This window comes from Dama dama, chromosome 21, assembly GCF_033118175.1.
Source record: "Dama dama isolate Ldn47 chromosome 21, ASM3311817v1, whole genome shotgun sequence".
Taxonomy (NCBI): domain Eukaryota; kingdom Metazoa; phylum Chordata; class Mammalia; order Artiodactyla; family Cervidae; genus Dama; species Dama dama.
This window is the reverse complement of record NC_083701.1, coordinates 39,564,023-39,580,942: the sequence shown is the minus strand read 5'-3', so window position 1 is coordinate 39,580,942 and position 16,920 is coordinate 39,564,023. Positions and strand designations below refer to the sequence as shown.

The 16,920-nt window shown below is 38.7% G+C and overlaps 1 protein-coding gene across 5 annotated transcripts in view; it reads right to left on the bottom strand.

The window, feature by feature from the left end:
- Positions 1 to 16,920, bottom strand: part of ZFHX4 (zinc finger homeobox 4) — a 201,294-nt gene that overhangs the window by 23,467 nt on the left and 160,907 nt on the right. For 3 of the 5 annotated variants that reach the window (XM_061123519.1, XM_061123522.1, XM_061123520.1), the window contains exons 5-6: positions 12,100 to 12,168; positions 3,341 to 3,460 (exon numbers count right to left, since the gene is read on the bottom strand). In XM_061123519.1, coding sequence (XP_060979502.1) covers positions 3,341 to 3,460; positions 12,100 to 12,168 — 189 coding nt within the window. The remainder of the gene's footprint in view (positions 1 to 3,340; positions 3,461 to 12,099; positions 12,169 to 16,920) is intronic. The other 2 variants (XM_061123521.1, XM_061123523.1) reach the window with 1 other exon arrangement.

Genomic DNA, 16,920 nt, shown 5'->3' with positions numbered 1-16,920 from the left:
ATGAAGTCTAATTGCAAATAAACACTGCCAAATAGATGAGTCAATGATTATCTGTCAGTTATGGGATTATTTAACTTGCATGAGATTGCTAATATAAAAATGACATAATTCACTTCAATTCAGATGCCGCCTACTTAATAAATTTTCAATCCCTAAAATACAGAAGGTTGTAAAATGGTTTATGTTCATAACAACTGAGGAAAATCCAATAACATATATGTATTCAAAGCAAATCTTGAAAAAAAATACAACAAAATGCTGGGTTATTACTTATGAATCAATGTATTTGATAAAGTTTGAATACTGTAAAACTTGGATATAACACAAGATGTTATTCAACTCCAAATAAGCCTAAATTATAATTACTGGTACAGTATTCTTTCTAATGAGACTAGAATGAAAGGATAATTTTAATTGCAGTAATAAAGGTTAATTTCCATCTTTCCACATGTTTACTCCCTTATTAAAAAGCGGTCCCCTTAGCCATGGCAGAGACATATTACATTTTCAATGCAAATGTATTAATCTGGATAAACTCTATATTAATTCTTGTAGTGCACAGAGCTATAATTTGGATTATAATTAATCTAAAGTGGCACTAGATTTAAATGACAATATAAATGAGGCATTAGGAGGCTTTTCTATTATGAATGAATATTCAACAAATAGAACTTGCATATTGCCAAGTCTCATTTTGAAAGCTCCCGTCCTAGAGATTAATGTCAGCAACAAAGTACAACAGCTTATACAAACACCTTCTTCCTAACATGTGTTAATTCCTTCCTGTCTAAAAAATTCTGTGTTAAAGTGAGGTCACACTGTTTTCCCATCTAGCACATTCAGATAGTGATTAACATATAAATTTGCCAGGATTTTTGACATTTATAATTGACATCAGGAAGAAAACCAATATACACATAAGTGGATATTTAATCATTAGAAATACTTATAAGGAAAAAAAAATCCATGTAATAATTTTTTCACCTAATGAGATTCAATGTAGAAAGCAGAAAACTTTGTTAAAGGTTCACGTTGAGAGTGGGCACCCCTGTCTTGTTCCTGATCTTAGAGGAAATGCTTTCTGTTTTTCACCATTGAGAATAACGTTTGTTCTGGGTTTCTCATATGTGTATGCCTATGGCTGATTCATGTTGATCTATAGCAGAAACCAACACAACATTGTAAAACAGTTATCGTCCAATTAAAAATAATAAATAAATAAAAATGTACCAAGGGGGTTAAAAATGTTCATGTGAGTTGTCAATAGTAAGAACTGTCAATGTCTGGGATGTTTGAAAGCTAAACATCTGCATCTCAGTAATTCCTTTGAGTTGGGTAAAGTACATTTTTATCTCTATAGATGTAGTTAGAGAGGCATTCCTATAGGGCTAAAAATGTGTCTTAGAAAACTATCATTATCCAATGGTCTGTATCCTCTCACATGCCTGAGTACTGATGAGATGGTACATACAATGAGATGCCCAAGAAAGTATAATAACTCATCAGGCCATTAGGGAGTGACTGAGCCCATTATTTATGTAGACCAGTAAACCAAGCTGATGGAGACAGAGCCCTTGTATCTGTGGTATGTTCCAAGCAAGACTCCTTACTCATTGATGAGATTGGAGCCATTTTCAGGGGATTCTCACAACTCATCCTTTACAAGGTATTAGTTACTGAAAGCCAAGCACAGTGTCACATTCCTAAGCATTACGTGAATACTCAACAAACACCAATGGGCTGTGCGTTTGACACATTCTTCTGAATGTGTTGGGTTGTGGGTGGAACATACCCTGAAGTCTCTTTTGGTGCAACTGTGAGAAAATCACTACTGAAGGCAGGGAGAGTCATGGCCTTCCTGAAGTAGTCAAGCAGCTAGCTTTCATGAGATCCTCCTAGACTTAAGCTGACTCCCTTGCTATTTCCAATTCTTTTCAAATGAAGTTTAGATGGCACTGCCCTTGACCTTAACTGATCACAAGGTATTTCAAATATCTTGTCAGTATCCCCAGGAGCTGTATTATTATACAGCCTGGGATCTTTTTTTTTTTTTTTGGTACATTCTTTAGGCTCAAAACTAACCTTAGATCCTCTTTGTTAAAATCAAATTAGAATCATATGCTAGATGCAAATTTAAATGGCACTTTTTTCACTGGACTCTGGAGAAAAATTCAGCATGGAAGGGTGTGGGGTGGGTAGCAGGGAGGCTCTTCAAATAATTTGCAAAGGAAATGGAAAATTTAGATCTACAAAGACTGAATTACAAATGCAGGATAATTCGGATTTAAATAAACTTGCACGTGAAAATGATATTTTTTGCACAACTCAATGTCTTCATAGCGAAAACAAGCTTCTTTAGATGCGGCTGTCACTGGAATTCCAGGAAAAGATAGATGACTACCTGAAACTAATAGGCTTGAACCCGTTTCAGCACTTCTTCTGCTTCAATGAGTCCAACATAATAAAAATAGGTATAGCGTGCAGCAAAAGTAGCCAATGTAATATTCATTGTGACCATAGATTTCCATCTCATACATACAAAGCATGGATGAAGTCATATATTTGCCAAATCAAACACAGAAAAAGCCTTAGGTATCCACACCAGATGCTGGCCTAGGGTTTGTTTGTGCACAAGTAAATGTCATGACACGAAGGTTTGTTTTCAAAGACAGTAGCTTTCATTACTGGGATTTGTCTATTCTAGAAGATCAAAATTACCCAGCACCTAATCCCTTCTCAATGATATTTCCTCTTCTTAGGCTGAATCATCTGTAAACTTTTTCACTGGATTTTGTTTGAAATGCCTCAAATAGATGCCCTTAAAAAGGGCAAATTCCTGAGTGTAAGTTGTAAAAAAAAAATTAAAAAAAAAAAGAAAGCAAGGAAAAATAACATTTATTTTTAGGGTTACGTGGTTTAGGGAGGGAGGGGGGTGCATATGACTGAATGAAAAAATTCAAGTGATATCTAATCCCATGCTTATGAAAAATTAATATGCCATCAGAGGAATCATAAGTATAGCTAAGATTAATGAAAGGCGCTTAAAAAATTACAAGCACACAAACTGATTTGATTAAAAAATAATCTCACTGGTCGTCCTGCAATATTCTTCAACTTATCCACATCTATTCTGTCAGATGGTTATGATTAAAAATAGGTCAATGGGAGGCTACTGATAGAAATCACATGCAAAATGCACATGCAGTGAATAGTAGTGGGAATGTTCAGACAGTTTAAAATGAATAAAAGCTTTTAATAAGCTGGGGGTGGGTCAGCAAAGGAAGGGTTGATCGCTGGGATGGGGTGGGGGAGGGAAAGGTGAAAGATTCTAGCATCTTACCAGAGTCTTTATTAGAGTTTTTGCCTTCACTATTGTCTCTCTCGCTTGTGTCTTTCTCGTCCTCGTCAGCCCCGGCTATGGGTTTAATGGCTCCTTCTGCCTCCTCACTCTGTTCTTCTGCTAGGAAACACACACCAGTCAGTAGGATGGAAAACCCCAGAAACACACACCCAAAAATAAACGACATGACCATTTAGAAACTTTGTTACTTAGGAATCATTTGCAGACATTCCTTCTCGAAAAAGAACATGAATTTATTCAAAAGTCACTATTAGAACCTGCTGGCTCTACCAATACAGGGTTTGTTTTTTATCTCAAGCCACTTCTTTTATTTCCACTGAGAAAATGTGCCTGTACTAAATTAAAAGAAGTCTTTTCAAAGAAATGCGGTTTGAGCTAGAAAAGATTTAAAAATGAATGCAAGGCGATTTTGTAATTTCAATAGTAGAGCCTTCGAAACTACATGAACCCACTTCTCCATGGACTTGGATAAACGGCAGAATGAAGCAAATTCTCAGAAAAATGTCTTCATAATATAATGTGATAATGATGGGTTAAATATAAAAGACAGGTGTTTCTCTCAACTTTCAGTCCTTAGACCCCAGAGAAATCCTTTGGAATTTGTCAGAGTTAGATCACAAAACTTCAGTTATCCTGGGATTTTTTTTTTTTTTTCTTCTATAGGGGGAGCTCTACAGAGCGTAGGACAGAAGAAGGTATACTTCTATGACAACCACATCACCCCACACCTCATTCACGGGTTTCACACCAGCTAGATTACATGGAAATCCTCATAGTAACTCAACCCTATTTAATTATTCTGTAAATCTTAGCTACGCCGCTGCTGGTGGATTAATCTGTTTATGCAGTTAGCCTCTATGCTGGGTCGGTGTAGCACTAATCCGTGAAAGGCCCACTGTTCTCTTTCATCCTGCGATCATTTGTCTCTCACTGTGCTGATGTCACATTTTAATGAATTTTTAGCAATCTGAGTAATGCCAGATAACCAGACTTGCAACTCCCCACAGCATGGCATGCTGTTTTCATTGCGGCACAAAAAATAAAAATCCTATTCCCTTGTTCAGGTAGGAATTACATAAATTAGGAGAAGGTAAAATGGGATTTGAAGCACCAGGCTCCTCAATTTCATAAAATCTTTAATGACCATATAAATTAACCCTGGAAAGGCAAAAGGTCATTGACACCCATTTGCATACACTCTTCTATTTGCTTTTGATAAGCAGAGCTTTTATGCAGAGAACATGATACAATTAACCCTTCAAGAACCGTACAAAACGCGACTCTGGACATTTTAAGTGTCAAGCATTAACTGAAAATTACACACTGCATAAAATTTTCATTGCAAATGCTATAGTGATTGAAAGGGGAAATCGTGGCCCTCTCCACACCCCATGTTTTTTTAATAATGTTCTGACAGCAGAATGAAATATCCACTGTCATATGTAGCAGCTGAGCACCAAAAAGAAAAAAAAAAAATTGCTATTTAGTGTTTCACTTGCCAGCCATGCTCTACCACTATGAGATCAGAAAACAACAGGAGGAGGGTTGGTTCTGGGCAGAAACTCAATGGCAGAAACTCCAAAGAAAGACTCCAAGTTTGAAAACAAGGATGTTTAAAACATGTGAAATCAGAGTTTATTTCAACCGGAAGTCCTCAAAGGCACCATGCAAATCTACTGACTCCATAGATACATTTTGATGTTGCACCAAAATTCAGGGGAGGTCTTCAGGGAGAGGTCAGTCATTGGAGGGTTCGGGGAAAACTTCCTTTTCAGGCAAATAGACGTGAAAATTATACTTGAAGATGAATCAACCCTTCTCCTGGCCCTACCCTGCTTTCACCCTCCGGTGGTAAGAGGTGATCAAATCCAGGCCTCCTCCTTCCAGCAAGGGGCCAGGCTGGGTGGGGACCGTGGCCTGGCTCCGTTTGGGAGTCTGAAATCATCACTGGATTAGGTGGTGTCCCCCCCTCCCCTCCCAAGTCCACACACGTGACTCAACCATCCAGTGTCCAGCCTGCAACCTACATGACAGCCCGTGGCAACTCCTTCTCAAACTCATCCTAGGGAAGGGGTGTGAGACTTCTGGGCGCAGATTTACTAGACCTTTCCCCCCAGGCTGGAAAACGAAGCGTCAGAGTGCTACTGAGCGTTCTTATCTTGAGGGGACATACATAAAATGGTAAGGGCTAGCGCCACTCCTGTTCATAAAACATTGCGCGTCAGAAGAAGAAAACGAAAATTATGAAGGTACGAAAAGAGAAACTCCAGTATGGTCTGCGTCTCATCAGACGGTTTCTGCAGGATCCTCTGGTATGTGTCTTAAGTGTGAGAGAAATTCCCAGACAAGTTCTTCTATACATCACGGTGGTGTCTGACCCCAGCCTGACCCTGGCAACAGTTTGAGAAATCTGAATGTGAACAAAGACTCTGTGTCAGCAGCGGGGAGAGATTGTGGGATAGACGCTCCCCATCAACTTAATCGCAAACAGCAGTTCTGAGGCCATAACTTTGCCCGGCTCCTCCAAGCCACAGCTCATAACCTCCAGGGTGGATTTGCCCGCACTCCCTCGGCTTCTGTGACTTCGGGCCCCCCTCCCCCTTTTCTGGTTCTTCCTTTGAAGTAGGCAGGCAATTAGCTCTAATGCTCCAGCAATTCAGACCTGTTTTGTGGTTTCCAAGGCGAAAGCTGTTTATTACAGGTAGGGCTCTTTGGAGCCATAGAACTTGGCGAATTTTTAATCAGGCAAAAAAGAATCAAAGGGTAACTTCTGTATGCCATAAAGTTTCCTCCAAGTCAGGAGAAAAAGGTCACTTTCGTTCTTCAGGAGAGTTTTTGAAATAAATTTGACATTCGTTTTATAAATAGACTTTAGAGTCAAGAGTATTAAGGGTAGAGAAACCACTTTCCCCTAGAAAACCTTGTAGGTTGGATTTAGGGTGAAGGGCAAGAGTTGGCTACGTTCTCATTTTCAAGTACCGCATTTCCTCAACTGTAAAATGCTGTAAAATGTAAGATGCTTACATTTTATGAAAAAAGGAAGAGCATTTTATGAAAAAAGGAAAAAAGTATACAGCATGGAATGTATTAAAGGGATGTCTTAGAACTGAGGGAAATTAGAGAAAATTCCAAAATAAAGATGCTAAAGCAGTTTTCATTTTTATCAATAAATTTCTTCAATATATTACATGTAATAATAATGAAAGTGTAGCATTTCATAAAATAGTTATATTCACACTGTGTATATTTCAATTATTTTGCCTCATGGAAAATACAGTATTCATATGTTAAATTTTATGATATAATTCAAATGCACATTAGGTCCAGTAGAACTTCCTGATTTTCAAATAAATGATAAAACATTTCAAAATAATAGGAAGAAGACAAAATAATATTATAGTCTTGAAGTGAAGTCGCTCAGTCGTGTCTGCAGGGTACAATTAACTTCCCCTTGCATTGTTATGGGCTTCCCTGGTGGCTCAGAGGTTAAAGCGTCTGCCCGCAATGCAGGAGACCTGGGTTCAGTCCCTGGGTTGGGAAGATCCCCTGGAGAAGGAAATGGCAACCCACTCCAGTATTCTTGGCTGGAGAATCCCATGGAACAGAGGAGCCTGGTGGGCTACAGTCCACTGGGTCGCAAAGGTAGCTCAGTTGGTAAAGAATCCGCCTGCAATGCAGGAGACCCCGGTTTGATTCCTGGGTTGGGAAGATCCCCTGGAGAAAGGATAGGCTACCCATTCCAGTATTCTTGGGCTTCTCTGGTGGCTCAGATGGTAAGAATCTGCCTGTAATGCAGGAGACCTGGGTTTGATTCCTGGGTTGGGAAGATTCCCTGGAGGAGAGCGTGGCAACCCACTCCAGCATTCTCACCTGGTGAATCCCCATGGACAGAGGAGCCTGGTGGTCCATGGGGTTGAAAAGAGTCAGACATGACTAAGTGACTAAGCACTGCATTGTTATCATGCCTAAATGATGATCTTGTAAGTTACACATATATGCAAACTATATTTAAAGTTTCTGAATGATGAGCTTAGAGTATTTTCATTTGAATTGGAAAAAAATTGGAAAATCACTATCAATTTATTCTATAAAATAATATAACTCTAAAGCAAATCTGCTTCATGCTATCTCTCTGATCTAAACACCAGTCAGTTTTGTTCCCACTGCTTTATTATACAGTTGAGTTTGGGAAATCTCTGAGTCTTGTAAGGAAACCACCGCATACTTTTTAAGCCCATGTAAAGAGGAAGCGAAGGATAGCAACTGAAACATCTTTAGTTTTTGACATGAAGCATCAATTCTAGACAGGTGGTTTACAAGAATTCCTTCTTGTGCCCCTTCTTTGTCTCCCTGTTCAGCTCTACTACCTTAAAATCTATCCTTTGTACAGACCTACTTAAATCTGACTTCTCTGCATAACATCTTTCAGGGACTGCAATTACATAAAGAAAAAGCTCAATCTTCTGAACAGGGCAAGAATAGCTAGTCTATCACTCCAGTTTCATTTTTCTTCACTTCCTACCTGGCACTTAACTTGAGAACAGTCTCAAATTTCAGGGCACCAGAATCAGCTGGAAGACTTGTTAAGCCACAGATTGCTGGGCTCTCTCTCTACAAATTCTGACTCTGGAAGTGTACAGTAAGGCCTAAGAATTTACAACTCCAAGTTCCAAATGATGTTAATGCTCTCGGTACAAGACCACATTTCATGAACACACAACAGTCATTGATGCCTACCTCCTTCCTATAAGAAACACTGTTCTGTTTCTTGTCTTTTCTAGAATTACTTTTCTTCACTGTATTTAACTCCCATCTTTCCTTTAAGTTTAGCTTGACAAATACCATTTTTATCATATGTAAAAATGGAGCTAATGCTACTTACTTCATAGATTTGTTATAATGTATAAAAATTAGCACAGAGCTTAACGCAAAATAAGTATTAAAAATGCTACCTGTATTATTACTCTTAATTGCTTTTTATATTAGAGAGAAAGTGAAAGTGAAGTCGCTCAGTCATGTCCTACTCTTTGTGACCCCATGGACTGTAGCCCACCAGGCTCCTCCGCCTATGGAATTTTCCAGGCAAGAGTACTGGAGTGGGTTGCCATTTCCCTCTCCAGGGGATCTTCCTCACCCAGGGATTGAACTCAGGTCTCCTGCATTGCAGGCAGATGCTTTACCTTCTGAGCCACCAATTTAGTTATTTTTAATTGATTGATGATTGCTTCACAATAGTGGTTTGAATTTTGTCATGCATCAACATGAATTAGCCATAGGTCTACATATGTCCCCCCTCTCTTTTAATTGCTTCTTTCTCCAAAAAGGAAAGGGAAGTTGCTCAGTCGTGTCCAACTCTTTGCGATCCCATGGACTGTAGCCTACCAGGCTCCTCCATCCATGGGATTCTCCAGGCAAGAATACTGGAGTGGATTGCCATTTCCTTCTTCACCAAAAAGTCTTCCATGAATGCTGAACTAAGATTAATGTTGCTGGATACGTTTTTGGTTGTTTTTTTTTTTTTTAATTTTTCTTGTGCATTAGTGTAAAACAACTTAGTTTTCTTGTGGAAATCAGTATTACCTACTTGCCCTAATAGGAACACATTTACTGAAAACAGTGATTGTCTTATTTGTCAGTGTTCCAGAAGCACCAACCCCCAGGGCTGGAATTATAGAAGGCAGGAAGAACTTGTTACCTGGAACACTGAGTTCCATTTAGGAACCAAAATTGGGAAAAGAAAAAGAGGAGTCTAGACTCTATTCCCTTCCTCTATTCCTGTTCAGTTAAACCTAAAAGGAACATTTGTTTGATTTCGTTTGGTTTTGGTCTGGTTTGGGTTGTTTTGGTTTGGCTTAAATTTTCTCTCTCTACTCAATCATATTCATTATTCAACCATCGCCGGCCTGGCTCCACATCTATTGCTCTTCTCAAAGCCACCGATGGCTTCCATCCTGTGAAATCCAATGGCCACTTTGCATCTTACTTGACTTTGCTCAGAAGATGTTAGTTACTACTCCTTTCTCCTTGAAAAACTCCCTTTCTTGAATTTCATTGCACCAGACTATTGTGATGCCATATCTCTCTGAAAGTTCTTTCTTATTCCCCTTTGCTGGGGACTCCTCCATTAAAAATCTAAATTTTGGAATGTCTCCAGCATTGGTCCTAAGTCCTATTCTCTTATTCAGAAAGAATGTTTGATTTTAGGAAAAATAACGATCTCCCTAGATGACTTCATCCAGGTCCACTGGTTTAAATTTTGCATCTCCATTTGGATGTCTGAAAGGCATATCAAACTTAATATGTCAAATCAGAGCTCTTGGTCACCCTTCAATGCACTGTTTCTCCCCAGTCTCCACCATCTCAGTGAATGGTACCACCATTCACCAAAAGCAAGGCTCATCACTGACTTCTTTCTCCTCCTTATATGCACACCAATCTATCAACCAGTCCTTTTAATTCCAACTCCAGGATATCTTATATACAGTAAATCCATCTATTTCTTTTCATTTTCATTGCCAGTACTGTTAACTGCTTACCTGTATCTTGCAATGGTCTCATTACTGGGAAAGACTTGCTCTTGCTTTCCCACAATTTATTCAGCATACCTTAATAAAATCGAGCCATTCTACTGTTTGAGTCCTGCCATGGCTTCCTATTTTATTTAAAATAACATAGGAACTCTTCACTGTGGTTGAACTGATCAGGCCTCTGTCTACCTTTATGACTTCACCTTACCTTGCTCTCCTCTTTACTCACACTCTCTCCACACTACCCTTCTTTCTCCTTGCAGAATATGACCAACCTCTTCCTTCTGTCTGTAATGTCTTTCCCCTAATTTGCTCCTTCTTATTTTGTACTCAACTCACCTGTCATTTCCTTAGAGAACTTCTCTGACCACTGTTTCTAATATAGCGCCTTTCCAGTCGCACAGGTGGGGGCCTCAGGCTTTAGCGGGAATCACTGTCACCTGGAGGGCATGTTAAACCCTAGACTGCCCGGCCCCATCTTCAGTGCTTCTGAGACAGTAAGTCTGAGACAGGGCCTAAGAATCTGCATTCTTTCCAGTTCTCAGATTGTGCCGATGCTGTCTGTAAGGGGCCTACACTTTGAAAACCTCTGCTCGACTTCCTTCATCATATTTGTTGAAATCTGAAAGTAACAAATTTGTAACTTATTTATATAGAAATAACATCTAAAAGGGCTTCCCACTGTGGCCCTAGTGATAAAGAACTCGTCTGCCAATGCAGGAGACGTGAGAGGCTCAGGTTCCACCTCTGGGTTGGGAAGATCCCCTGGAGAAGGGAATGGCAACCCACTCCAGCATTCTTGCCTAGAGAATCTCATGGACACAGGAGCCTAGAGGGCTACAGTCCATAAAGTTGCAAAGAGTCAGACACGGCTGAAGTGACTTGGCACATACACATGCAACATCTAAAAATGAGAGAACTAATCAGCCTTACTCAACACTTATGTCCAACAGCTCATGGCAATTTTGAGTAAATTAATGATTCTGAGTTTTCTTACTTGGGGTAATGAGGACTATGGTATGATACATCATACCATCAATTAAGATCAAAGAGGAGAAGAAGTGGTTTTGCAGAGAAGAGCTCAATTTGAAATTTGTTATATTTGACTTCTTTGTAGAACATCTCCATGAAAATATCCAGAAGGCATGGGAGTATCTAAATATAAAGCTTCTCAGAGAGGTTGAAGATATAAATTTTGATGTCTTTGCTTATAAAACAAATATATTGACAGGTAGTGGTCTCTTTTTAGTTCGATATGTTTCTCATAGTTTTGATTTTTGCCCTATTATTTTCAACCTAGTCATTAATGCAAATTTTTTTTATTGGCTTGAAGTGAGGAAGATGAACTGAGTTTATGCTAATTTATTTTAAATATATTCTCTAGTTTTCTATGGAAAAGTAACATAAGATAAAAAATAAATAATGATTTATAAATAAAAAGATATTCATGAGACAGGCATAGGTGAGGGTAAACTTTACTTTTAAGAATTTTTAAAGAGGGAAGTCCTGACTTTATATTGGAGGGATGGTTTGACTTGCAATTTTAAAACATATTTCAAAACCCCATTATAAATGTGAGGGACTTTTTATAATAATATTTTTTTGTTCCATATTGACATTATTATTCCAATTGTATAAATCTGGAAACTGGGATCATTATATAGCAGAAATAAGTGAGGTGTATTATAGCAACATGGGTGAAATTCCTCTTAAACTATGTGAATATAATGCAGCTGAGAAGGCATAGCCTTCATTTTTTAACACACACATAAGCATGCAAATCATAGGAGCCAGTGATTGTGTTGACACAGTTGTAAAAATCCAATCAACTCATTACCAAAACTAACTCCAGCATTCAGGTTGTTTGACTTAGGGGAGAAACAATACCCAGCTTATTGACTTTCACGTTGTATAAAACCATTCATTTATGTAAAAAATTTCACTGTGTATAAATGTAGATGTGAGAAATTATCCAGCAGAAGTTACTTTTTCTCTGAGAATTTCCTTTACATATGCATCCAAATTTGACTATATTTAATTTGTATTATATATTTATTATATTTAGTATTGATATCTTCCATATAGGGCTTAAATTTTTTGTGTAAGTGACTTGATCAGTTCTAGCTAGGACAGTTCCAGAGAGTTTATTTCATAGATTGTGAGAGTAACAAATGTAACTCATTTAGAACAGACAAGAATAAGACAAATTACCTGAGGTTGCTCTCAACTGCTGCTCCGTAAGATCATCCTCACAGGTCCTGGCTCCCAAAGAGGCAGTTTCTGCAGAGGACATCAGAATGAAAGGTGGTCAGCACACCATGGTCAGCTCTGCAGTGTCAGGCAATACCACAGAACCCCAAATTTGACTTGCAAAGAGATAAGCACCAGGTAGAACTCTATGGCACACCTTACACCCTAGTGGCTGGCCAAGAATGAGTCCAAAGAATAGTAAGCTTAGATCTCATTCTCATGATCAGCCACACACAACAAATACAATCATAGAGAATAAAATATGGAAACAGGAAAGGGTCATTCAGATTTTTCTCACTTGGTTATTTGGCCAAGCCTACATGTTATAATGACAATGCACACTGCATAAAACTGGGAGCATAGTTTTATTTCTCTATCAAAAACATAAAATGAAAGAAAGAAAACCCCGCAATTCCCTGGTAGCTCAGATGGGAAAGAATCTGCCTGCAATGCAGGAGATCTGGGTTCAATCCCTGGGTCTGGACAATCCCCTGGAAAAGGGCATGGGAACCCACTCCAGTATTCTTGCCTGAGGAATTCCATGGTCAGAGGGGCCTGGCGGGCTACAGTCCATGGGGTCGTAAAGAGTTGGACACAATTGAGCAACTAACACAATATAGGAGAGATGATGTGAGAGACCAACACAGAAAACAAGTACTTGAAGAAAACTGAAGAATAAGTCCAAGTCATCAATAAGTCCACATCTTTATTCTGGTCTATTATGTGAGCCCCAGAGCAGAAGTGTTGACAACGTCCTGGTTTGCTAAATTCACACCCAAGTCCTAAGTTCCATCTAACTCGTCTCTTCGAGTTCCCTGTTGTAGGAGAATCTATGATAAACAAGACTTCAGGAATCACCTTCAACACCTTATTTTTTCTCTACATCAATTCAACACTTGCTATTCATTTCATTTTACAATGTATCTTTCATGACTGTTTCTCTATTTCTCTGTCATTGTATCTTTCCTGATCATTTCAATAGCCTCCACAACCATTTCTCTGCCTGGAATTCCATGTCTTCTTCCCAGTCTAATCTCTCATAATATCTCAAGAACTATCTTTCAAGAAAACAGAATTGCTTGAGTAAAAATCAGAGTTCTAGCACTTTCCAGGTAAGGGAACCCTCAAGTATATTACTTAACCTCTCTAAACCTCTGATTTCCTCATTTGTAAAATGCAGAAATAATTACATAAATAATCAACAACTGTAAGAGAAAATAACACACAAAAAAGGTAAAATGTGATATGGACTTCAAAGTAAGAAAAGCTCATATCTTATTGAGAGGATAAAAAATTTGTTATACAATTCTTACACTGCCAAAGAGACTCGAGTTTATCTAATATTTCTAGGCAATAGCATCTGCAGCTGATTCTGAAGGTTTTAATTAAACAAATAATTAACCTTAAAAATAGAAGTGCTCACCAAAGCACTATTATTACATTTACTAATTGTTTCTCTTGCTACATACAAAATCTTTGGCCTTTGTTGGTAAACTGTTTAAAAACAATACAATCATAATAAATACACAGTACCCATTCCCAACAATAACAACAACAACAACAAAAAACAATTATCTTGTAACTATATCTTAAGTTAGTCTTGAGAAAAAAGAATTTGTCATCAGTTTTTGCTTATAAATTGAGGAATAACTTCCAAATAGATCACAGCATTGATGTCTAATCAATAGATCACTCAAGAAGCCCACTTTTTCCTCCTGGCAACTTCTTGCTTCGTTATACCTTGATCAATATTGTTTGTTTTATTTTTTGAATTTTTTTTTGTTCTTCTGTTGAACTCTCATTCATCCCTCAAAACCCAAAGCAAGGGTCACTTCCTCTTTGCTTGCATAACAATGAGCTTTTATACATCTCAGCACTTCTGATACATTGCAACAATGCAATCCATTATGTGATCCATGTCTGTTTACACAATAAATTGTGAGTTCCTTAAGAAATTTCATTTTAACATATTCTCAATCAAGGAGAGAGTGAAGAATATCAAAGTCACCTTGTTGTTCAGTTGCTAAGTCATGTCTGACTCTTTGTGACCTCACGGACTGCAGCAAGCCAGGCTTCCCTGTCCTTCACTACATCCTAGAGTTTGCTCAAAGTCACCTCCATTGAGTCCGTGATGCCATCCAACCATCTCATCCTCCGTTACCCCTTCTCCTGCCCCCAGTGTTTCCCAGCTTTAGGGTCTTTTCCAATGAGTTGGCTCTTTGCATCACCTAGGACACCTTTATTCAAAATATTAAACGACACCCTATATATCCTGAAACAGATGAATCTCAAGATGGAAATTTTATGAAAGCTTCCCAGGAGCCTCAGGACTCTATAAATTCAAAGCTTTCTTAAATATACCAAAACCAAGTAAGTCCTCTTATATATACATATGGAGAAGGAAATGGCAACCCACTCAAATATTCCTGCCTGGGAAATCCCATGCACAGGGGAGCCTGGCTGGCTATAGTCCTTGGGGTCCCAAAGAGTCGGACACGACTGAGTAACTAAACCCTCACCACCATATATACATATAAATGTTGTGTTTAAAATAATTTCTTCCCCTCTTTTCTAGAGAAAAACAATCCTATTTTATCAAATAATCTTACCATTGTACACACATACACACTTCAGTGTATCAAACGATTTGTTCAAATAGACATCAGTAGTGACTGAACAACAACAACAGTATCTAAGTAAATTTGATCAAAGGATTGCTACTCTTCAAAGATTTATGACAATAAAAAGAAAACAATGACAAACTTATTAAGTTTCCATCTCTGCCAGGTACTGTGGTAAACTATTTGTGTAAAAGCACCTTCATGTAAGCTAGTGGAGGTGATGGAATTCCAGTTGAGCTATTTCAAATCCTCAAAGATGATGCTGTGAAAGTGCTGCACTCAATATGCCAGCAATTTAGAAAACTCAGCAGTGGCCACAGGACTAGAAAAGGTCAGTTTTCATTCCAATCCCTAAGAAAGGCAATGCTAAAGAATGCTCAAACTTCCACACAATTGCACTCATCTCACATGCTAGCAAAGTAATCCTTAAAATTCTCCAAGCTAGGCTTCAATGGTATGTGACCATGAACTTCCAGGTGTTCAAGCTGGTTTTAGAAAAGGCAGAGGAACCAGAGATCAAATTGCCAACATCTACTGGATCATCAAAAAAGCAAAGGAATTCCAGAAAAACATCTATTTCTGTTTTATTGACCATGCCAAAGCCTTTGACTGTGTGAATCACAATAAACTGTGGAACATTCTTCAAGAGATGGGAATACCAGACCACCTGACCTGCCTCTTGAGAAATCTGTATGCAGGTCAGGAAGTAACAGTTAGAACTGGACATAGAACAACAGACTGGTTCCAAATAGGAAAAGGAGTACGTCAAGGCTGTATATTGTCACCATGTTTATTTAACTTATATGCAGAGTACATCATGAGAAATGCTGGGCTGGATGGAGCACAAGCTGGAATCAAGATTGCTGGGAGAAATATCAATAACCTCAGATATGCAGATGACACCACCCTTATGGCAGATAGTGAAGAAGAACTAAAAAGCCTCTTGATGAAAGTGAAAGAGGAGAATGAAAAAGCTGGCTTAAAACTCAACATTCAGAAAACTAAGATCATGGCATCCAGTCCCATTACTTCATGGCAAATAGGAGAAACAGTGGAAACAGTGGCAGACTATCTTTTTGGGCTCCAAAATCACTGCAGATGGTAACTGCAGCCATGAAATTAAAAGACACTTACTTCTTGGAAGAAAAGTTATGACCAACCTAGACAACATATTAAAAAGCAGAGATGTTACTTTGCCAACAAAGGTCCATCTAGTCCAGGCTATGGTTTTTCCAGTAGTCATGTATGGATGTGAGAGCTGGACTCTTAAAGAAAGCTGAGAGCGAAGGAATTGTTGCTTTTGAACTGTGGAATTGGAGAAGACTCTTGAGAGTCCCTTGGACTGCAAGGAGATCCAACCAGTCCATCCTAAAGGAAATCAGTCCTGAATATTCATTGGAAGGACTGATGTTGAAGCTGAAACTCCAGTACTTTGGCCATGTGATGAGAACAGCCAACTCATTTGAAAAGACTCTGATGCTGGGAAATATTAAAGGCAGGAGGAGAAGGGGACGACAGAGGATGAGAGGTTGGATGGCATCACTGACTCAATGGACATGAGTCTGAGTAAACTCCAGGAGTTGGTGATGGGCAGGCAGGCCTGGCATGCTGTAGTCCATGGGTTTGCAGAGAGTCGGACACGACTGAGTGACTGAACTGAACTGAACCTTCACAATAAAATCAGGAGGCAATGATTAATCTTTATTTTACAAATCATGAGTCTAGAGGCTCAAAGAGGTTAAGGTCACTTGCTCCGGGTCCCCAAGTTTGAAACTGACAGAGCTTGAAATAAAACCCAGGTCTGCCTGGTAAAAATGTCTGTAAAATTTTGGATATGTCCATTACCACAGTATGTAAGGAGTCTATAAAGGTTTTCCTATCTTCATGAAAGCCAGCAAACTAAGAGTATGAGGGTTTGGGGGAGTTGAAGGGCGGAGGTAGGTAAGAAAGAAATTTTCACTAGTCCTATGAAAACTCTGATATTTCATAAAATGTTTACATTCCTTAAATATATACTGTAACCAAATAACAGTTTGCTGCCACATAGAAATCCTTTCATTTGATAGTGATTTAAGGAAATGTGTGTGTGTTTAGCTACTGTTGTGTCTCTTTGCTGCCCCTGGGGTTGCAGCCCACCATACTCCTCTGTCCATGGGATTTT